This window comes from Eutrigla gurnardus (genome assembly GCF_963514095.1).
Source record: "Eutrigla gurnardus genome assembly, chromosome: 7".
Lineage (NCBI taxonomy): Eukaryota > Metazoa > Chordata > Actinopteri > Perciformes > Triglidae > Eutrigla > Eutrigla gurnardus.
Genome location: NC_139921.1, coordinates 22,113,408 through 22,137,079, shown reverse-complemented (window position 1 = coordinate 22,137,079; position 23,672 = coordinate 22,113,408). Strand labels below are relative to the sequence as shown.

At 42.8% G+C, this 23,672-nt stretch overlaps 1 protein-coding gene across 2 annotated transcripts; it reads left to right on the top strand.

Annotated features, from left to right (window-relative positions):
* Positions 1–828: 828 nt before the first annotated feature.
* Positions 829–21,249, top strand: ddhd1a (DDHD domain containing 1a). 2 transcript variants are annotated; one of them, XM_084012703.1, is made up of 14 exons: positions 829–2,048; positions 3,600–3,776; positions 7,648–7,749; positions 10,814–10,942; positions 12,106–12,253; positions 14,034–14,143; positions 14,910–15,016; positions 15,108–15,370; positions 15,786–15,861; positions 16,127–16,276; positions 16,543–16,607; positions 16,691–16,863; positions 17,404–17,601; positions 17,714–21,249. In XM_084012703.1, the coding sequence occupies exons 1-14, from the start codon at positions 1,265–1,267 to the stop codon at positions 17,899–17,901; spliced, it is 2,670 nt and encodes an 889-aa protein (XP_083868829.1). In that variant the 5' UTR covers positions 829–1,264; the 3' UTR covers positions 17,902–21,249. The 2 variants fall into 2 exon arrangements, with proteins under 2 accessions (XP_083868829.1, XP_083868830.1); XM_084012704.1 differs by lacking the exon at positions 7,648–7,749 and having other exon boundaries at positions 831–2,048.
* Positions 21,250–23,672: the final 2,423 nt, after the last annotated feature.

The following is a 23,672-nucleotide window of genomic DNA, read 5'->3' as shown; positions in this document are numbered from 1 at the left end:
CACAAATGGCACTATACACAAAACACACATTATGCGAACACATGCGCTTGCATAAACAAATAAACCAGCACATGCATACATGCATGCATACATATGTACACCGATACAAAATCACACTGTATGTGTGCATGCATGCACACACACAGATGTAAACATACTTGTGCACCAGAACAGATACATTACAAATAGATTTTGGAGGTCAATGACCCCAGTGGCTTGTGGGCTGATCTTAAACTGAGAGGCAATTACATTGTGGCTACTAGCTTGATTTTGATTTTCATTATAAAAGGTTGATTGTATCTGTCTAAATTATATGTCAAGACTATAAGAGGGCATTTGTAGTGTTTATTTTTGCTCTATTTAAAATGTTGTGGCAGGCGGAAAATTTGCAGTTAAAATTGGTCGGTTCCTGTTATTTTGTCCACCCCTGTAACTACAAACTTTGCAGTAATTTGTAATAGTTGTAATAGTAAATTCACTTTAATCCCTCTAAAGTAGCAGGCCATCTGTGATGCTGTTTTAGTATGAGTAGGTATTTGCTGCCCTCTAGTGGAAAATATAGTCATTGTGAGTTATAAGTAAATATATTTCAGTCTGATAACCATTAATGGGCGTTTGTCGCCATCTAGCGCATAATAATAAGAATGCATTTCATGAACCGAGGAGGGGGGGATGTCGTCATGTTTGCACAACTTGTACGTGCGCGTTCACGGTTGAATCCTGTGCTCCTAGCGTCAGCTGTCAAGCCATACACACGCATACTACAGTGCTGTCTCTATGCGAGAGATTTGTTTGGACAACGAATGAATCCGAAATTCCGACCGAGACCGGAACACACACACAAAGTATGGTGACTGCAATGTTACGCTTCGCAAGCTGAACCAAAGGGGTCTCCGTGACAGGAAAGTGTATGGTGTCATATTAGGTAAGAGTAGGAGAGAAAGGGGGCAAAAAAAAGGGTTTTCCGGTTGCAACGTTGCAAACCTGCTAATAAGATAGCCTCGGAGTTCTACAACCGGCTTCGTTAGCTTAGCTAGCTAGCTAGCAAGCAAGCTAACAGGCTGGTGTAGCGACAGCTGCGGGGCACTCGAGGGGGGATGCGGCGGTGGGAGCTCGTCTGGAAGGTCTTTAATTGTTATTTAAACATTTTTTAATTCGTATCGCCGACCAACATGACGCCTCGCGAAGTAATTGCGAGAGCCTCGTCACCGTGAAGTGGCGGACGAGGATGTAGTGAGGTCGGCTCGCTCAGGTGACGTTAGTTATGAGCAGTTTCAACGTTGCAACCAAGACCTCCACATTGAGCTCGTCGCTGAGCACCGACGTCAAAGGCATCAACGCCGTCGTCGTCAACAACAACAACAAGGAGTGGGATTTGGGAGGCGATGCGTTTTCGTGCTGTCACGAGATGAGTCCCATGGACGACGCGATGCAGGCGGGGATGTCCTCGGTGCAGTCGGGACTGGACGCCGGGCACCTGCCGCTCCTGCACGCCAGACACCGCGGCGCCGAGGACGGGCTGCTGCTGGACCTGAACTCGCCGGCAGCCTTCCTCGACGGCGGCTCCCCGGAGTACGACGGCATCAACGCGGGTCCGCTGTTCGACAGGAGGAAGCGGTCGCGGTCCAACAGCTCCAGGCACCGCTTCAACGAGGTGGTGACGGAGCTCGGTCCCGAGGAGGTGCGCTGGTTTTACAAGGAGGACAAGAAAACTTGGAAGCCCTTCCTCGGGCACGACTCGCTCAACATCGAGTGCATGTTTCGGAAATACTGTGAGCTTGACCCCGGCGCGGCCGTGGGCTCCCGGGTCAGCGGTGCGGAGGAAGAGTGCGGTAACAACGGCGTGGGGAGTAGGGGGCTGAACGGCGCAGTGCCGGTGGAGACCAGGACCAGCAGCGTGCACGGAGGGTCCCTGGACACATCCACGGTGTCCTCTGAGGACAGGGACCCCGACGGCATTGACATCAACGTTGAGCCCGTGTGTGTCCGGGGAGGGCTCTACGAGGTGGACGTTAAAGAGAGGGAGTGCAACCCTGTTTACTGGAAGCGTGAGTATCATATAAATAAATCACCCCTCTGCAAAGTCTATAAAATCACATTCTTGCTTTGCATCAGTCAACAATGATGTAGTTCCTGGTGGCACGTCCCCCAAAAGCACCCACTGGGTGCATTTCCATATGCACTTATACCTGATGTGTACCCATACACTTTAATATGTATTATGCATGCAGATTAATGACCCACAGCCACTCACAAGTCTCTGGTGCTTCCTCAGATACTCATTGCGTGTAACACCCATCCACAATTTGATTATCCACTCAGTTAAGATACCGACTCCTGCATTTCTTTCACTGGCTAAGTAATTGCTTAGCTTTTGTACTTAGGGAACATCTCAACCCAGGGAACCAGTCTACCGGGCTCAGCCGATCCGCGCTAACTAATTCATGGATAGTTCCGGGGGAAAAGGGGAAGGGAGCAAATGAAGCCTCGGCAAACCTGACCTGGATGTAAGGGGTTTATGGGTAGCTGCTTCTTTAGAATGTTAACGCCAAGTGACATTTAGAGAGAGCTGTTATTTTACTCAATGTTCATGCTGTGGAGTGGATGTATGCCCTTGTGTAGTCAGATCAGCTAGCTGTGCTGTTTCAGCTTGGCCGATACTGTACCATCGCAAACACAGCTTAACGCTCAAGACCCTGATGCACTACATGAGAGATGGGAAACTAATTCAAGAGGTGTTTTGTTTTTTTAAAGTAAGGGAAAGCATATTGGTTAGGAAGATAGAAGTGAGACATGGAGAGCATGTTGATTTATTCTATCAACGAAGAAAGCATCCATAAAAATACAAAGAATTAAGGCAGCACAAGTCGTAACAGCTTTATGTTGAGGTCATCATTTCATGAGAACTTGAAACCTCATGTTATATGAAGTGTACATCCTTATCTTTTCTGTGCAGACATGAACCACCTTAACAAATGAGTGACTAGTGTCTACTGTGAGCTTTTTATCTTGCTTGCATGTCTGTCTTAGCCTCAGCGCTGTAATGGTGGGCCCAAATAAAGACTCATCTGTTTTTATATATTTTTTCTTCTTCAGATGAGCAGTCTGGCTCTGTACACACACTTCAGAACCGCCTTTACAATCTTAATTCAGCACCAGAGAATCGGTTAATAATGTCACTCAAGACTGTAATCAAAACTGACCCCGCTCCACAAGCCCCTGAGACTCAGCCCTCCCGGATTTCCCAGACTTGTTGAGTTAAATGGAAGTCAGCTTACGTCATCCAAAACACCCTCTGAAAAGTCAAAGTGGTTACTAAAAAAAGTGACTAAAAGCATTTCAATTCCAGCATTGTTGCCTCCCTGAATTGTGTGAAACATTTGGTAGGCGGTGTGCCGCACCACACACACACACACACACACACACACACACACACACACACACACCCTAAAGAGCAAACAAATGTTAAAATAACTTTATTTAGGTAAATATTCCACCACACAGCACATAGGCTCCTGTCCCCAGGAGGCAGGTTTCAAAATGTCCATCCCTACAGTCAAGTGATTCTTTTTTCTTTCTTTTTTTCATTTGTCTTACAGAACAAGACCATATTCCAGTCATGAGAGGCCAATGGTTTATTGATGGTACCTGGCTCCCGTTGGAGGAAGAGGAAAGTGACCTCATCGAGCACGAGCACCTCAACCATTTCCGCGGGCAACAAATTCAGGACACCTTCGAGTCTGATTTGGTGGTCAGGACCGTCGATAGCAAAGATGGTGAGAGATGTTTATGCTGTGATAGAGTCAAAGTGTGGTTTAGGGTAGAATCATAAGGTCAAAATCCCATTTATTCGCTCACTCATCAGTACTTTACTGTGTCATAGCCCTGCAGTATTTTTTATTTCCGGAAGGCAGGCAGTAACAAATGAACACCTATAAAAAGGCTTTGTTAGCGAGGAGATGAAATACTCTCAAAGGCAGTATTAGTGCATTCCGTTAAAAGTTTGAAATACAACCAAGTCATAAATAGTGTATCATGTGACAGCCCTGTCTGCTGTAGTAGTACACACACACACACACACACACACACACACACAGACACACACAGAGAGACAGACAGACAGACAGACAGCCAAGAGAAATGAATGGAGCAGGTGCTTCCATTCATGTGAGTGGTTTTGTCATGTCATCCTCCCAATGTAAAGCAGGTGCAGCTCGTACATTACGACGCGTCTCTCTCTCTCTCTCTCTCTGGCTGAGGCGAAATGTAGCAGGCGTTAGCTGTGAAAAGGCAATAAGAAAGAGACTCTTTGATTCAGCAGTCTCCTTAAGGCAGCCAGATCTACAGGACCTTCACTGGTGATGAATGTGTGGGTGTGTGAATGTGGCAGATAAACAGAGAGAAGCCGAGAAGGAGAGGAGAAAAAAAAGACGCAGCAACTGTTAAAGGGAGTGACAAAATGCTTAGTCTGCACCGCTAAAATTGAGCAATTTATGTGTGAGAGACATCTAAACAATGCAAAGATATTCTGGAACGTTGACGTAAATCTTTAAACCGTCCTCCTTAAATCAATTAATAGCAGTTAATCTACAAATTACGCTCATTTCCTATAACCCTGGATTGATTATATTTGTATAATAACTGCGTAATGACCCTGAACTGTTAAGTTGCTATCATTTGCAGAAATGTGCTTGTTTGTTCTGTAACTCACATGTCAGGATACTGTCACTGCCTCTTACTCGGAACAAATGAAGGCCTATGAGGCCTCTAAGTGAAGACATCAGCATAGTCATGTGCTCGTAGCTACTGGCACTTTTCTGAACTGATTGACAGAAACTGTGGATCAAAACTTTGTTGTACATGTACACATGGACACTAATAGTATGTGGAGGCAGGTATAAACACTCACAGAGGGATCATAGTCAGATTAGCTGCATATAGTGGAAAGGCACACAAATTGGCTGGGTGACACATAAAGTCCGCTCCATTGCCCAACACACAGATCACATGACCTTAGCTTGTCTTGTGAATGAGCTACTGCACGAATGCATAGTTCATCAGGTAGTGAGAAATAAGTATATATCCTTACACAATATATATGTTATAAAAACCCAATGCCTGCTGTATTTGACATGTTCTTATAATTTCCTTTAATGCATGAAACTAGAAACTAAGCCTCTGCTTGAAACCCTGCTGCTGCCTCTGTTGGCAGATTGTTTTCCACTCCTATATTTAGCAGACTGTGAAAGCAAAGCGAGTGATAAATCCTTTTAATTCATATTGTTTTGCTCTCTATTACAGGGAGCCTTTATAGTAGAGTATTTCATCTCAGAGCTAATAATCTGAAGCACTCGGAGCCATAAGCCGGCTACCTTGAACTGCATTACAATTGATAAATGGACCATAAAGCCAGTGAGCTGCGCTCTGACAGCACTGCAGTACATACACTTCCCCTGCTATCTCTTCCCCTTCCTATCTCTACTCTGCTCTTCCTCCTTTGTCTTTGTGTTAGAGAAGCTAGCTGAGAATAAAGGTCAGTAAAGCAGAAAACAATGTGGTAGACATACCAGCGTGCTATACAGGCATAACATCACAATGTGGGTAGGACTACTCGGTGCAGGGATGTCCTGTTCCCTCATGATACATGCTTTTCTGCTTTTTCTTAATTAATCGCAGGGAAGAAAGTCAGATTTAAAATTGTGTGCATGTGATATAGTATATCGTTTTCACAGAAGATCAGATATCAGAAGGAATAAGAGATGACAGCTGACTGAAAATGGCCACAAAGGCATCACAGTTTTAGAAACTGCTATGTTTTCCAGTGGCCAACTTTGATCAGCAGAATTCTTTCTTGGCACGATGTCTTTTTCCGAGCCCAACTGAACACAAATTCTCCAGTATGTGGGTATAGAGCATTAGGCCTATGCTGGAAACTATAGGGTGTGTCCCGGCCTCTCGGACGTCATAGGAAAAATAAAGCCAGCAGGCTGGGCACAAGGTCATCTGTCAGCATAATACTTTGGTATGTTTGAGGTAGGCAAGGCCCACAGGTTTATTTGTGTACTCTAAATATTCAGCTGCACATTTATTTAACCGGCACACGAGGCTGGGAAGACACTGTGTAACCGATGACAGACACGTGCCTAAAAGAACTAGAAATCTCTCACCTATTAACCAGCTCTGAGGATTTCAAATATTTTGTCTATTCATTTATTTATTTACGGAAGGCAGTTAGTTTTAATGCTAAAGATATCAAATATCAGGTGATATCTGAACATACAGGTGATTTATGCCATGTAGTGTGATCTAAACCCAATTCACTACAAACCACCACACCGGTTGAGTTGTTCCTCATTACTTTTCAATGAGGATTCTGCACGTAGTAGATATTCCAGTCATTAGGGAATACCCCTTATGTAGATGGATCCATCAGTGCTGAAATCACCAAATGGACTTTGCTGATAGCTTTTACAGCAAACAAACAAACTTCCTGTGCACTCAGCAGGTCTCTCCTCATCCTCCTCAGCCTTTCACCTCTGCTGAGGGAGACACTGCTGACATTTGCAAGTCCGATGTCTGCGTTGTCCCAGTGCGAAGGTTTTAGTCAAACGTGAGTCCTGTGGACTTTGCGGATTTGATTACTAAAATGCAGGAAGAGGTCTTTCAATGTCAACTCCAGATCCAATTAGAACCAATTTTAACCGGTATGTAATTGTAGGGCAATGGTTATATCAACTTCACTTATTCCGATGCAACAATATTAAAATCGTATCCAAACAGATAAAATATCTTATGGGCTCGTATCTCTCTTATACCAGTGCCTGGACTCTCATCACTGGAGCGTTAGAGACCAATCACACAAACCTGTGCATCATTTGTGTTTTTACTTTAATGTACAATAACTTTCCAAAGAAGATAACCAATGAAAGTAAACATTTTTAATTGTGTGTGTCTGTGTGTACGTGTGTGCGTTGAGTGTGAGAATTCAACATCAGTTCGTAAAACATTTCTAATATGCAAAATTGAACTATTTTTATTTAGTATTCTATGTATTAATCAAATTGGAAACATAAGTATTATGACATGCTTTAACTTTAAGGTTCAGTGTTTCACTTCTTTGCAAAAGGTCTTGAAATGTTCACTAATCTTTGGTTGTTAGTATAGAATATAGTTGTTTGTATTGTTTTCTGCTTGTTTTAGTCATGTATTGAAAGGTAAAATTCCACCTACTATTTAAGTATTGAACAATCTCATGATACTGCCTTTTTTAAAGGTGTTTTTTAAGAGTGAATAACACATTCGCAAATGTTTTTTTTTCTTCAACAAATTATGGTAAACTTGTTGATCATCACAGTGAAAACAGCATATTTCTGTAATGGGTGTAAAACCGACGTTACCTCAGTCATCTTCGGCACATGTCAAGCAGCGCTGCATTTTGAGCTACCCCAGTTTATTGCTGAGGCATTGTTTGATGGTCTGGCCAGGCTCAGTCAGTTACCAGTACAGACTTCAGTGTCCAGGGCCTTGAAGTGGTAACCCGATAGCAGCGCTACTTGATAGATTGGTCTGTTCAAGAGTGATGACAGCGGTAGCCTGTGTAACTGACGCCAGGGTAATGGCCATTACTCACTCTCTCTTGGTTGTTAGTTCTCTCCCACCTGCCCCCTTTCTACCTCCCCTTTCTGTTCAATTGGAGCGGATATCAGACGAGTGCTAAAACCACATGTCACAAGCGCAAACGCTGCCAAGGTACTGTATAATCCCAAGTTATTTTTTTACCTCTTCTGCTAGCTTGTGCTCTCTCCTAGTCGATCCTAGGCCCCTATGGAACTTGATTTTCCTCTCTGTTGTGGTTCAGACCTGTTCACTCTAATGATTAGAGCTAGACCTAGGCTCAGTTAGAAATGGTTGTTTGAAAATGGACTTCCGCTGCTCTCCCAGTTCTCCATTGTAGCCATAACTGGGCCTAGTTGCTAGAACGTCTCCCCTTTTGTGCTGTGACCCAGAGTTTGGTACTATCGCTGTTGCTGCTTTTTGAGGAAACCTTCGCATCTGTCTCCTTGCTGGGATAGTGAGTAGACAACCTGGTTCACTCGGCTGCTAGGGCAAGACCCCAGTGGATGTGAAATAAGTAGGCTTGTCCTCAAAAAGCCACCCTTCTTTACCCCTTTTTATCCCTCCAGCCCCACCTCCCACTTTCTCTCTCATTGCTTTCTTTCTCCCATTCCTTCTGGCAGTATAACCGTCATTAATGAACTGCCATCGCCAGCTCTCGCTCTAAGAGCAATGAACAAAGCACTCTGTTGAGAGCCAAACACAAGGGATGAGCTGGACAGGGGAGGCATTGTGGGCCCTTTACTATAGGCCCCCTAACATGTTGTGTGCAGTCGCCCTTTTAGAAGCCCATCGCTGTCCCAGTTCTGGGTGTATTGACCCCCTTCAAAAAATGCTGAGCAGAGAGGTCTCGGGGTCTGTGTCCTCATCTCATAGTAAATCCCAAGTGCCCATTGACCTAAACAGAGGCCTGTGATTTCCCGAATAACACACTGCCTGCATTCAGGGTATTACAGTACTGCAAATAGTCTACAAGAGTGCTGGAAACCTTACCAAGGGAACGTAGCTGATAAGTTTGTCACTCTATAGCCAAGGGAAAAGTTGTAGCTGGTATCTTGCCTCTTTGCTGGACAAATGAAGGAGCCCTTCCTTTTCATTTCTGTCACCCCTCCCCTCCCAGCTCTGTACTTCCTGCCTATTTCCCAAACGCTGCCTCACACAGTTTCCTTGTTTCTCATTTATTTTTACATCCACGCCCTGTCACATTCTCGCCTTACTTTTTTTAAAACCGTAATCCTCACCCCGTGTGTTCCTCAGTAAGTCGCCATAGCCGTGCGAGAGAATTCCCTCGGTAAACTCTTTAACCTTTCTTGGTAGACGGCCAGCTCCTCTGTACACTTTGATCCCCCGCCTTGCCCTTCCTTTCACAATGCATCACTTTCATTGTAAAACAGGAAGTGTCCTTATACAACCCCTAAGCATCAATCCATACTACTGGCTATATTTAGACTTGTATTGTTTTGTATCGATAAAGCCAGCCAACTAGAGAAACCATACAGTAGTTTATCATTCAGATGGACTATCTCCTGTTTTACAGTGGACTCGGCTACAAATGAAGCTCAACAGTCTGTAGTGGCTTGACCTGCACTTGTATAATAACAATGTGTAGGGGTCATGGCAACTGCCACCATCCTTTTCTCCATTGCCCCCGCTTGGAATACCAAGAGGTGGACAAGGGAAGGAGGCCGCTCTAAACTGTTTAAGTTGAAGCCAAGCCAGATGGTGAAAGGTTCCCTTCTCAGAAGAGTGGATTGTTCCTCTTCGCTGCTGGTGTCGTAGAGTTGTTTAGCCACGTGCTGTGTGGTGGTGGATATTCACCTTGTTTGCTTTGCTGTTGAGTGGTTTCATTTGACAAATAAATTGAAATGTGTGACAGAGGAAACTGTATCTCTCACTTCAGTTTCCTCAGGACATGATCGTTATTGTTTTATCTGGTTGGGGGAAAACATTGTCCTTCCTTTTTGTTATTCCAAACGCAGTGCCCTTTAACACTTTGGTTCTTTGTAGGAAACTCTTCTTCCAGACCCTGCCTGTGCTTCTCCTTTTAGAGGCAGCCATTCCTTTTCATACTGGTTGCCCTCAGAGTGAATATCAAAAGTGCAATAACTGCTTGGCTTCACATTACCTCCTGTCATGCTTCCCCAATGAAGAAATTAGCCTGCCAGTCTACAGAGGCTCAGATTATCACCACCATGTGACTCACAAACACATGTCTCTGTCAATATATATCTTGTTTTAATAATTTAGATGGCAAGTTGAAAGAGAGACATTTTTTTTAACGTTGTATCTTACTCATACTCTAGTATCTTATTTACTTCCTTACTTTCACTGTAGACATTCCCCCAGGGAATAGCTAATAAACGTCCAAATATTAGAGGATGAATGAATATGAAAGTTACAGGTTCAGTAAACCTTAGTTTTTCAGTTGTCACAAGTTTTCTAGAAAAGTCATCTGGAGCATTTTTATTCCAGCTAGTGCTTTACCCCGTTCTTAAGGGGGTTTAATCCCCAGATTGTTTCAGAGCTGTACAAAGAGCCATGACTGTGCACTGGGCCGACTCCAAAGTCTTCCACCAATTGCATCCAGATGAACTTGTCTGTACAGGACGTTTAAAGGACACGGTGAAGGGACATAAATAACTCTCTCAAGTCAACCAGTTTCATTTATTGCTCCGGTAGCAAACGGTGTCTCTGCCCTAGCCATACCTCCGCTCTTACTCGCCCTAGCCACTGCATTACAGTTCGAAGCGGCAACATGGAGAGAAATTGATCTGAAAGTGAAACGAATTTCGATATCTGCTCTTGAAATGTCATCAGACGCAAGCAGGACAGACAAGCAAGAGCTGGAATATGCAATCACGGTGTGGGATGGTTTGATGTGTTTTTCTTTCCAACTGCAGATCAATGCTCCAGACAGCATTTGATTGAGCTGTGCATAGACTGATCCTAGACTTTTGCTTTTTCATACTGCGTTTATGATGATCACAACTCGGTGTAATTCTTACGGTGTCTTCAATCTCTCTCCCTCTGTCGTCACCTTGAAATCACAACCCTTGGCATCGGTGAACCTTTCCCCTGATTTTTCCCTTCTCTTTGCCAAATTTCCCCCACACCATATACCAAATGCTCTCTTCTATTTCTATTTCCTCCATCCATTCACTCACTCACTCCTCTCTCACTGCTCCCCCTCCTCCTGCAGCCATCCACAGTCTGAAGCTGAGTCGGACCCATATTGATTGGCACAGCGTGGATGAGGTGTACCTCTACAGCGATGCCACCACCTCCAAAATTGCACGCACCGTCACCCAGAAGCTGGGCTTCTCAAAAGGTCTGTAATATTACACGCTTTCATTATCTTTTCAGATGATGAGGTCACCTGATCCTACTGCATGTGTGTTTGTACTTGTATCAGCACAGGGAATATTCTTTGAGACCCACTGATCATTCCTACAGCCATGCTAACAGCGAGGCTGTACTTAAATGGAGCCATGGTTTGCGCTGAATTTAATATCAGCATGCTCACAATGACATGCATCTGTTTAGAAGGTAATGATTGTGATAATCAACATCGTAGTCTCTTGTCCCTAACCGTTGCTAATTAGCAGTACAGCTGAGGGGGATGGGAATGTCATTAATATAGTGGTTATTTGGTCATAAACCAAAATATAGGATATATATGCGAAATTTGAACCCTCAGTGGAAGTTGGAAGAAATCATCCTGTAACAAATGTCATTGTAATCCATCGTTGCCAATCGTTGTTGAGATACCTCAGGCCAGACCAAAATGGTGGACCCACCAACAACATATTAATCCATATTAGTCCCCACCTGTTCCCACTTCTCTGCCCGTGAAATACAGAAACGAGATGCTTATAGCTGCATTGAAAGTGTGCTGTTATTTTCTACTATTCAACAGTTGTTTCAACCCGGCCGGGTACAGTTTAGTCTCTTAACTGGATTAGCCCAGAAAATGACGCAGTGTCCATCTGTCACTCTCGGTGCAGTTTGACCCGCATGTTCGATGTTTGATCTGCGCGGATGAGTCTAATCTGATCTACAGTCTCCCAGCTCTACAGTGCTTTTTCATCTCCCGCCCACAGATAATAAGAGGAGGAGTTGTCACTGGTTATGGCAATCTCCCCCTGACACACAAATGCTCAGTGTGGGAAATCTCCTTAGTGCCATCGAGACAGCAGCACATGACTGGACCAGACTATTGATTCTAAATAAGGACACACATTCAATCCTCCAGGCACGTTAGCGCTGGCACAGAGTGTTGCGCCACAGTCCCAGCAAAGCTTCTTGTCTCACCTACTGGCCTCGTTGGATTCAGAACAGCACGTTACTTAAACACCATCACTGAGATATTTATAGCCTTCTAGTGAACATACTGGGAATGTGTGTGTTTAGCTTTTCTTACTGTTCAGGATCACAAGTCAACAGTAAGATACGACATGTAATAATTCAACCTCGTACTCTGTCCTCTATCAGCCTCCAGCAGTGGAACGCGGCTCCATCGGGGTTACGTTGAGGAGGCCTCACCTGAGGACAGACCCCCTCAGACGACCCACGTCGTCTTTGTGGTTCATGGGATCGGACAGAAGATGGACCAAGGACGCATTATTAAAAACACTGGAATGTGAGTTTTTAAAAGCATGACGTGCTTGAGGATTGGATTGTAGGCATGCCTTTTTATTTATTTTTTAAACTAGTTCTTCCACTTTTGTTCCATTAGATTGTAAAAGGGCTAAGGGCAGGTTTAAAGGTATTCCCACATGTAAACAGAGATGGTGAGCGGTTCCAGATATCACCCTGTCTGGCAGGTTCTTGTGATTCCAGATGACTTTAATGTTCAGGCATTTGTATACAAGTGACTAAACAAGGTGCTGGCTCTCGACTATTTCAAATGGGGGGCCAGGCTGGGGCCACATGGGATTTTAGGGGTGCTATATATTAAGCACAGCTGTTAAATACCACCACATCCCATAGGTTTGGTTCTCCAAAAGACGATATTAAACAGAAAAACACTATTTTTTTTATTTATGTAGTAATTCCATCGAATGTCTCACATTTCCCCCCAGCTTTGTTCATCCAAGGCCTCCCATGTGGGAAGTTATTTCAAGCATTTCTTTTGATAACACCACACCTGCAGATAGCTCACAACCATGGCAATTCAATCCAATATTATCAGCATGGCCTCTGATACTTCTAACCCATTCTTTAACCAGCCTGCTGAGTTTGGGCTCTCAAAGGCTTATTGTTTTAAGGAACTCTGTCAATAGTAGATATTTGTGTGGATGCCACAGTTGGGAAGTTACAGGCAACAATAATCACTTCTGCCTTCCTTAAGATACACAGATAGAGCAAATGATATCTATTGTTCTTTTTAAGGGTGAAACAACAATGAAGTCATCGTTGGCGTACATGCCTTTTCTTGTTTGTGTCTTTGTACGATGTAATGTACAAAGACGTGACCCTGACCATTAATCGCACCACTGTACTGGGACTGGACCTTGACCATTACAGGCAGTAGTGCAGGCCGGAGTCATGTGTGTCTCCGTTTCGCAAACTTAGCGTCGGCCCACTGGCTGCGGCTTAGGCTAGCTAAGCAGGTAAAGTAGACCAAGTCAGACGGCAGAGCACTTTAAGCCTCACTCCCAGCTCCCTGTGGATTACAGCATGCACACTTTCCTCAGCCAAGAGGAAAGATCAACCCGATATGTCTAGCTAGCTGCTTGTTTTGTTTTTGTTTTTTCTTAACCTCAATTAAATTGTGTCAGTGTCAGCAGCATTGCAAGAGGAAGTTGTTGGTAATTATGCTGAAACAGTGTCCTTCTAAAATCTATTTTAGCTTTATCGGGACACAGAAAGCTCTGTAATGCTGAAACGTAGGAGCATTTATCTCCCCTGCAGACAGGCTAGCCTGCAGATAGTCCTGTCAAAGCTTGCATTAGGTGCTCCATTCACAGACCGGTCAACTAAAAGCCTCCATTTACCCATGTAAACACCCTACCTCGCCTCTCTCTTTTTCTATTCAGAGTTTCCTGTGAGCTAATGTGGCCCTGTGTAAGACTAGCAGCATGGCAACTACTGTGTGTGTGTGTGTGTGTGTGTGTGTGTGTGTGTCAGATTCTCCTCTTCCCGACAGTCATTAAAGTGTGTGAGCGAACAAGTGCAAACACAGACTAGCTAGTCAGTCTGGAGCAGGGCTACTGATGTTACTCATCCACTCAGAGCATAATAATACACTGCTGCCCAGACAACGTGATGATGGCATTCATAGTTTCTGAAGGAAGCACTTTTTTTTGCATTTTGTACTTACTTTTCGGCCAACACATGCACCGTAAAGTAATAAGGATGTCCGTGTGCAATGTTGTCCTCATACACTGTGTGGTCTCCATTGTGATGTGTCTATTCAGGCTGAGGGAGGGTGTGAGGAAGATGGAGGAGAAGCACTTTTCAGAGCACAATGACGAGCATGTTGAGTTCTTGCCTGTCGAGTGGCGCTCTAAACTTGCACTGGATGGAGGTCAGTGTGTGTGTTTTTGAGACCGTGCATGTGTGTTTATGTATTCGGTTTGGTTTGTGCTTTAATTGTGACCAGTTCCAGTGTGTTTCTGTTATCTCTGTAGATTGTGTTGCTCAGTCTTTCCTGTTCTAATAAAACAGGAAAGACTATGGTCAGTTCAACCCCACTAAGTACAATCTCAATATCTCAATTATTAACATATTGTTGAATTAAAGGGATAGTTTGGATTTTTGAAAAGGGGATGCATGAGGTATATATCCATCGTGTATACCTACAGTAGTAGAAGTAAAACTATTTTAGCTATCTAAAAGAAAGGCCAGCCTTAAAAATGATCATTTTCTATTTGAGTGGATGCTATATTTAGAATATTTCCCAATGGTGAACTGAAAAGTGAAACTTATCTATGCAATTAATGGAGTCTGGTTGCTTTGAATGAAACATAGATAACTTTCCGTTCTGTCTGACAGCAAGATGAAGCTGAAAGTATTCTAAAGATAGCATACACTCAAAGGGATATTGAGTTTTTTAGGTGGCTAATGTAAATTTTGCTACTGCCCCCTTACACAGCATTGCATTGCTTTACTGGGAACGTACCTCATACAACCCCCTAAATACCTCTCCGACAATGAAAACTGACTTATATTTGTAAAGATAGATTTTATGGCTGATTTCTGTATTTCATTGCGTTAGATTTGATAGGTATAGCTGATGAAGTGACCATTGAGTGTATGAATTCAGGCAGCATCATGTGGCTTTGTTTCTGTAGACACGGTAGACTCAATAACACCAGACAAAGTGAGAGGACTGAGAGATCTACTCAACAGCAGTGCCATGGACATCATGTACTACAACAGCCCCCTTTACCGGGATGAGGTGAGAGTGGAACACAATCAGAAACCAGAAATTAGAGTTCTTTTTGGCCCACTGTTTTGAAAACTCTTCCTCTCCCTGCCTCCCCTCCCAGATTACCAAGGGCCTAACACAGGAGCTAAACAGACTTTATACACTTTTCTGCTCCCGAAACCCTGACTTTGAAGAGAGGGGAGGCAAAGTGTCCATCGTGTCTCACTCCCTCGGCTGCGTCATCACCTACGACATCATGACGGGATGGGATCCTGTACGCTTCTGTCAGCAGGAGCACCACGCTGTGGAGGAGGAGCTGGACCTGCGCTGGATGACCTATGAGGAGAAGCATGTTTTAGAGCAGCTGCGGCTCACAAAAAATAGGTAGAGCTTGCTAATATGTGAGCTTGGCCTCAGAGATGATATGTGTAGCTGTAAGAGATATATGGGGAGAAAGTGGTCAAGATTTCACAGAGGCTTGATGTAAAACATCAAAACTTGAAGTTGTCGTGAATATGAGTTTGCGCTCCGGATACGAACAAGCAACACAAACTATTCATGCCTTTCAAACCGCTCTCCTCCAAATACAATATCCGCAGCACAGCGTGCTGTTCATCACATGCCCTATTTTGTGTTGGCAGGTTCTGTTTCCTGTTTTGTTTTTGAGAGGAAGCACGCTATTATGACCGTGAAATTGATTACTGTAGCCTTTGGGAGAATCGGTATTACTATGTATCAGCAATACATAGACATTCAAAAAGCTGTGGTTTCAGAAATGAACTGTTTCTTCTTTTAACAGGTTACAAGAGCTGGAAAGCCAACTCCTCACACTGGAGGCATCAAAACCCCCGGCACGCCCAGCCCTCAAATTTAAAGTAAGATACTACATTTTTTTTATATGCTGTTATGTGTTACAATGTGAAATTACTTAATCAACCTTAATCGATAAAAAATAGTGGTTTCAGCTTTTTTGTTGCAGGGATATTTGCTTAGATAGTAGGAATAACTCAGCGCACCACCTAATTCCATGAATTAACTAAATTGCGGTCATTTTTTAATAAGACAAAATGCTGTCTGTGTCAATATTAAAGACTCCATTTAGAACGTCTTATATAATCTTTGCACCTTTTTGCCTCTCAGGTGGAAAACTTCTTCTGCATGGGTTCTCCTCTGGCGGTGTTCTTGGCTCTGAGAGGGATCCGTCCTGGTTCCAGCTGCCACCAGGACCACATCCTGCCCACCTTCATCTGCGGCAGGCTCTTCAATGTCTTCCATCCCACAGACCCTGTGGTAAGTCTCCCTCTCTTGGGTTATGACACCCAAGTCAAGATTTCCTTTTCTTAATAATTTTCAACTTCACCCACACAAAATTTGCTGTTTTTACTGGACTTGCCATTTGCCGCTGCACTCCGCAAATAGAAGCCAGACCTTTGCCACTCACTCGGTCGGATATTAAAATCTTATAAAAATGTGCACTGTATGCATTTGACGACTTGAAGTAGTGAAGGAAACATTTCTGCACTGTAAGCTAACTGAGGTTTTATTGCTCTGTGCAGGCCTACAGACTGGAGCCCCTCATCCTCAAACATTACAGCAATGTTGCACCTGTTCAGATACACTGGTAAGAACTTACATCTCATAACATTCGATGTTATCTGGTGTACCCATACGGCGTGTTTTACAAGTATGTGTTTTCTCTATCAGGTTTAGCGCCACTAACCCCACACCCTACGATGAGATCAGGCCCACATTCCTGAACCCAGTCAAAGATCCCACATCTGACACTGAGAGCATCCCCAGCCCGAGCACTTCTCCTGTACTCGCCCGCAGGCACTATGGAGAGTCGATCACCAATCTGGGCAAAGCCAGCATACTGGGTAAAGCACTACATCGTGACTACTGCTCCATCTATCACGCACTTGACTAGAACAGGCTTTTTAAAGCGACCTCGTGGTGAAGGATACAGTATCTTACAGTATTTTGGTCCGTAAAACTTCAAAAGTTGTACAATTTTTTAATAAACCAATGATAAATCCATATTTAAAATTTGTCAGAGGATCAACTACTGCAATGAAAAGTGTCTGGGGTGGAGAAGAAACAAGTGTGTATTCTCCTTTTCATACATTCTATGTAATAGGGAAATAATATGAGAATACTGACGGCAATAGGAGCTGAGAGAATTCAATTTCTCTCTAGAGATTGTCCTAATCCCATAAGTGAAATCTTTTCTCTACTGTGAGGTTCAACATTTGAAGTAAAGTAAGCTTACCACATCAACAGTGCCACCATGTGGAGGGATTGAGAATCGGCGCATACACTTCCCATATACTTTGAAATAAATGCATTTTAAAAACAGTAAGAAAAGTGTTTTTTTTTATCGTTTTTTATTTCTTCCCATCTTCCACACTCAATTATAGGAGCGGCGAGCATCGGAAAGGGCATCGGAGGCATCCTCTTCTCCCGTTTCTCCCGCTCCAACAGCCAGCCCTCGGTGTCTTTAGGGCTGGAGGGAGGTGCCAACACAGAGGAAGAGGAGCAGAAGCGGACGGAAAGCCAGTCAGCATACGGCCTCTCCACCATGATTCGGCCCACCTCACCCATTGCCGACACATCATGTTAGTTCGCTTAATATGTCCCAAAACTAAATAGTCATTGAGAAGTTCTCACGTATGTCGGTGGGTTGGGAGAGACAAATCAAGTAATAATGTCTCTATTTGTGTCTGGCAGTGGAGCTGGAGCGGCGCGTGGACTTCGAGCTACGAGAGGGCCTGGTGGAGAGTCGCTATTGGTCGGCCGTGACCTCACACACAGGTTACTGGTGCTCACATGACATAGCGCTCTTCCTGTTGACCTTTACATACAAGCAGAAGACTGAACCCCCTGACCCAGAAGAAGATACTCCCGAGCCACACTGAGGCAGCACATTCATTACACTTGAATGGTGTCTTATAACCCTGAAGGGTGTATGTCACCTTCTGGGCAAGACGTGAAAATAAACCTCATCCATTAATTTTTCATCCACACAAACTGCTTTAATACAATAATAATTGTTTTCCCCCCCTCTATCTCCCTGTGATCCAGCTCTTTTAACACGCGGGAATCATTACTGACAGACTTTATTCCAAGATGTGCATTTTTTTGTCTCTTTTTTGTGTAGTTGCGCACCCTAAGGGTGACTATGTTGGACTAGGAACCCCTAAGGAGGTGCATCCTTTGCCAGTATGACCACAAGCTACACATACATATGGAATAAGGGTCTAATGAGTTTAGTGCAGAAGTGTTTGTTTCCCCAGAGGAAGAGAGTTCTAACTCCATCCCCAAGTTTTCGGCCTTAAACAGCTGCAGTCTGTTTGGCAAATAACACTTCCTGTTAATCAGTGCTTGAATCCAGCCTCCCCACCGCAGACTCATCCGGGAGCCTTGTGACACACTTGCCTGACCCTCGGTCTCTGAGGCTTCAAGTTCTGCCTCTGTTCTTTTAACTTTTCTTTTTCTTTTTTTTTTAGCAAGGAGACAGAAATATAATTGTATTAAGTATTTTTAGCTTCTACTCCTCAAAAACCTAATGCTAACAAACAAACGCAATGCCTTTCAAAATTATCCAAATAATATAACTTGTGCAGATTATTTCTATTTAGTTTTTCCAAACAAAAACATAGGGCATTATCCCTTTTGATAATGTTTAGGAAAGTACAAAGAAAGTCATAACAAACATATTTTTAGTTGTTGTTTTTTTCCTCTTTGATTGCTATTGCCTTTTTGTTTTGTTTTTTTACATTGTTTGTCTAGATAAAACGCGCCACTTTTATATACTAGTCAGTCAAGTAAAACTAAAATTTCCTTTTGTGTTTTGTTTTCCTGAAAACCGTCCAATTCATGTTAAAGTATCAGGCACAAATGTCTCTTACTCAACAGTTAGAGCTGAACAGCCTACAGGACGTCATTAGTTCCCATGTGACATTTGCTGCACATGAGGCTTGTGTGCATATTTACCCTCTTAAACAAGGGCCGGACGTATAATTATTTTCTTACACCCAGTTATTTTTTTATTTTGAAATCTCTTGATGATGTCATTTATAAGACAAGAGGTTTCACCCATAACAATCGCAATCATTCAAACGACTACTTCTATTTTAAACATGAGTTACTGAGAGGATTTTCAGTGCTATATCTTTATATTAATATCCAGATGAAATCAGTGGTACTAGATGTATTTTTTCTTAAAAAAATAAATATTTTTCCTAGTGATTTTCAGGCTCTTGTGGATATAAATCTGGATCTCGTCTCTTGGAAAAATGGGATTCAGACTTGCGGCCAAATATCATTTATATGTCTAGCTTATGAGCTGTTCGGCATTAGTAATTCTGAGGCGTACTCCATGGAAAAAGTAACTGGCCTGGGGTAAAAATAGCTTCTTTATTATTTTGTGATACATTGCACCCAAACGTTAATTGCATCTCTTTTGCCTTTTTCTTGTGACCAATTCACACTCTTTCAATCAATGGATATGTCAGCTTCTTCTTTTATATATATATCTGTGAAAAGAGTTTATTTAGTCTTAAAATAATTTTCCATCCACCACATAATAAGTCATATAAGTCTGTAATTGACTGAGATTGTCACTACTTGCAAATTTACTAAAAAAAAAATTGAAATATGGGGAAACTTGAGACAGCAAATGATGTTTTTTGTTTTCGAAAATTTGCTTTGGCTGTTTATCATGACTCTTGCCTTAGGGTTGTCACAGCAGTTCTAAAAAGAAAAACTCCTGTGTGTCAAACGTGGTCCTTTTAAAAACACACCCAGTAACGATTATGCAAAAGTTAGACGGCTTACTCACTTTGCATGGTGTCATATGTAATAGTAAAGGGACGCTGGGTCGAGGAGACATTGCAGAGAGTGCCAACCCACATCTAAGAAACTGCTTTGTCTTCTTTATTGAGTAGAACACTACTTGTGATCGTTTTATGGACTTCTTAATGAAATCATTTACGAAACATTTTTGCAACGGATGAAGAAATGGAATTACCCTCGGTTTGGAATTAGTCACATGTGACGGACTGGATTATTGTCACTGTCAAATTGTTTCTGTGTCCTACTTTTCAAGTTATCAAGGCGCTTTATTTTTCATTTGCTCTGGTGCAACATGCTTTTTGTTTACTGTTACACAAAATCAAGGGCTGTTGTTGACTGGTCCGCCACTACATGGAATCCATTTATTGGTATTTAATGTGTTTGTTATTTATGCAACGGCCTACTGACTGAAACCAGGCTGCCTCTCAAATGACCGGACAGGTGACCGGGGAAATATATATGGAAGCAGGGACAAATAAGGGAGCGTGATATGAAAGTGTTTCTGCATTTGATGCGGTGGATCTGTCCCGTTCATCAGCTACTGCACAGAAATGACGTAGAAAAACAGCCCATTGTTTATTGTATTTTTCTGATGAGCATGTGTTACATTGCAGCAGTAGATGCAGAAAGCTTGGAGACCATAGACGTGTAATGCAAAAATACAAGGACAGTTGCATTGTTGCCTCCATACCTTTGTGAAGTCACATTGAGTGGTTTCAGACACAGCAAATATGTATTTCACCAGTGTGGACCAGACCACCGTAACAAGGACAACAATGTTCCTGCTAGCGTTTGTGATTTGACTGTGCGTTTCCAAAATGTATGTAAACTTTGCACATTTTTTCATTCTAGCATTTCTTGATTCAAGCACAGACTTTTAACTGTTCACTCTGCTTGCAAGAAAAAAAAAGAAGCAACTAAAAAAAAAAAAAAAAAACACCTTTTGTCAAGATACGTCTTAATTTTGACCATGTGAGCGTTTAATGCACACCGCTCTGAATGACAGTATGTTTTTCTTGCTAAAAGGTACCACAAGCATCAGGGAAATGTCTACTGTTACGTGTTTTTGTCGATTCAACACCGCTGTTGACACCAGTTCGAAGCCATTATTAAGTAAAAGAATTGAGCGCTGTCACAGGTGTGTTGTCAGTCTTTAAAATCTGCAGCCATATGTAACCAGTCACTGGGTGAGAAAGAGGGGAAAAAAAGCATCGAAAGTCATCGTGGATGTTGCTGAATGAAATTTGTTAAATTTGTGTCGGGTACCACTGTTGCTTTAACTTTGAATGGATGTACTGAAAGTGTTTTGTCTGTCCTTAGAGCTGTGCAATAACCCATGCCTGTAATGGATTCTAACTGCCATCCAAAGCACTGTATTTATTTCCTTTTATTAAAGCATTTCTCTTTTTGGATACAATGACTTCTTCTTCCTAATCCGTCATATCCCACAGATAATAGGGGGAAAATGGTAGAACTTGAACTCTTGTTTATGCTGTCGCGTAGGAGTTTGACATCTCCGGAGGAAGATTTGCTCACTGCTCATTTCAAGACTTGATTTCAGGACGGACAATAGAGCTATTTGTTCGCCTGAAAGTCAGATCAGATTCTTTCCAAGGCACCCCCTGCTGTGGGTAACAAAGCTGACTTATGGATCCTGAATAGACCTCATTGTAATCCACAAGCTGTCTTGGCTTCCACATGAGTTAGCGCTTTAATGCAGTTTAGCAACATCTGCAAAGGCAAGGCCCACAGATGGGACCATTTAGAACGGGGCTGATTATCATGAATAATGCACTTGGACCTGCCGTTCTGTGTTTGGCCAGAAGATGTCAGTCATCTGTAGTTAATAGTGGAACAAAGACCCCTATTGACCATCTGTTGTCCGGTGCCCTTCCTCTTTCCATTTATTGACCTTAACTGGTTGAACTATTGTGACAGTTGTTAATGCTCTTGTTTATGACTGTGTGACACTGACTTTGTTGGGGCTTTTTTTTTTCAAAGATGACTCATACAGACAGTGTAAACCTGCTGAAGCCATCCCTTCACACCCTACACCTCACCTCCTCATCGACATCATGCTCTCCTCTCCAATCATACTCTCCTGCTCTGCATCTGACTGACTCAAATGTTTACTCTGCAATTAAAACACAGCCTATAAAAGGCAACGGATCGGGTGCCAGACACTGACGAGGGGGTTTCGGAGACGTTATAAATCGCTTTGATGCGGACCGCAGTCTGAAGAACCAGATTCCTGAGCTGAGCTGAGTTCGCCGGGATACCGAGCCAGAAACACGGATGATTCATGGGTCTTCACTGCAGACTACTTGGAGAGTGTGTGTTGCACTGCACTGCTTTTGGAATAAGGGAGACAGCAGCATTTCTCTACCCCCCCTCCTCCTCCCAGCTGATCATTTGTTTGAATGCACTTGTGAAATGCCATTACTCATCTGCAGCAGTGAGCAACAACCTGCAGATAACATCATCTTCACTGTCTTATGATCTTCACACTGATTATTTTCTGTTATATTCCATTACAATTTAGAATTTGTTACACGAAGGGAAACATGTACACGATGTTGACCTGCACAAGATTATTTTCTCATAGTTGCGGGGCTATATTTGGGAAAATGCTGCAAATCAAAGTCAACTATTCAGTGATTTAATGAGTTTCTGATCTCTCCATTTTGTGAAAAGCTGTATTTTTCTGCAGAAGTATCTACTTGTTACACTCCAGAATATCATTTTATTTAAAAAAAAAAATAAAAAAAATAATGGACTTCTATGCTTTAAACACCCAGTAGGCCATGTGAAGTGGACAAATCTCCACCTGGACCAGCTATACATCATCAGCCACTTGAACACACGTCATGTGTCAGGAATGAAAGTAGATATCTGTATACGTTGGCTAATAAAACACCTCACAGTCTTCCACTGGTGGCTTTAAGTTGAAATGCATTAGTGAAAGGGGGGGGGGGGGGAGAGAAAGGGAGTTGTTAAAACTTTAAAAGTGACAAAACCAGAATGCCTTGCTGTTGCTCCCGGGTCTAAAGACCCCAAAAGGTCCCTGGGTGCTGCTGCGAGGCTCAGCAGCATTATTGCCATAAAAGGCAGCTTGAGATCTTCACTGCATGTCCATCATCCACATAGCGCTGAATGTTGTACTGTAGAGAGCCGCAGCTTGACGAAAGCTGTAATAAAACACATATAGAAACATAAGCCTGGCCTATTCTGATCACGTTTACATATGTTTTGCTAAAGGTTATTTTTTATTCATATTTTTGATTTTATAAAGCCAAACGTGATACTGACACTCACAGGAATACCTGGTTTATGTTATTATGGAGGTAAATATTGTTCCTCTAATCATACTACTTCCAAGGTCCAGAATACGATTTCATATCCGATCTTATGATGAAACATTATGGATTTCTGAACCCTCAACAGCATGTGAATAAATAAAATGTAAAAAATAAATATATAAAAATCACATCAACACCTTTTCTTGTCTTTAGTGAATTACAAAAGTGGACAATTGGATTGTTGTTGATGTGTTAAGGCTGAATATTTCACCAAATTACTGGTCAAATATTTAAATTTTAAAAAAGGCTTAAAAAAAAAGAAAAAAAAAAGCATGACTTGCATTTCCTCAAAGTGTCTCTCTGGTGAATAAAAGAAGGTCAATTCGGCCACGATTCACACTCAGGGATGCTGTGTGTGTTTGTGTGTGCGCGCGCGCGTGCACGTGAGGTGACAGTGGGGCCAGTAGGCGACCAGAGAAGCTCCAGCATGAAAGGAAAAGTGGGATTGGAGGAGTGACGTTGTCGCTGCTGGA

Excerpts from the sequence above, each read along its gene's own strand:
- ddhd1a (XM_084012703.1), top strand. The coding sequence starts at position 1,265 with ATGAGCAGTTTCAACGTTGCAACCAAGACCTCCACATTGAGCTCGTCG. Across the intron at positions 16,608-16,690 it reads GCACCTGTTCAGATACACTG|GTTTAGCGCCACTAACCCCA; the intron begins GTAAGAACTTAC and ends TTTCTCTATCAG. Across the intron at positions 16,864-17,403 it reads GGGCAAAGCCAGCATACTGG|GAGCGGCGAGCATCGGAAAG; the intron begins GTAAAGCACTAC and ends ACTCAATTATAG.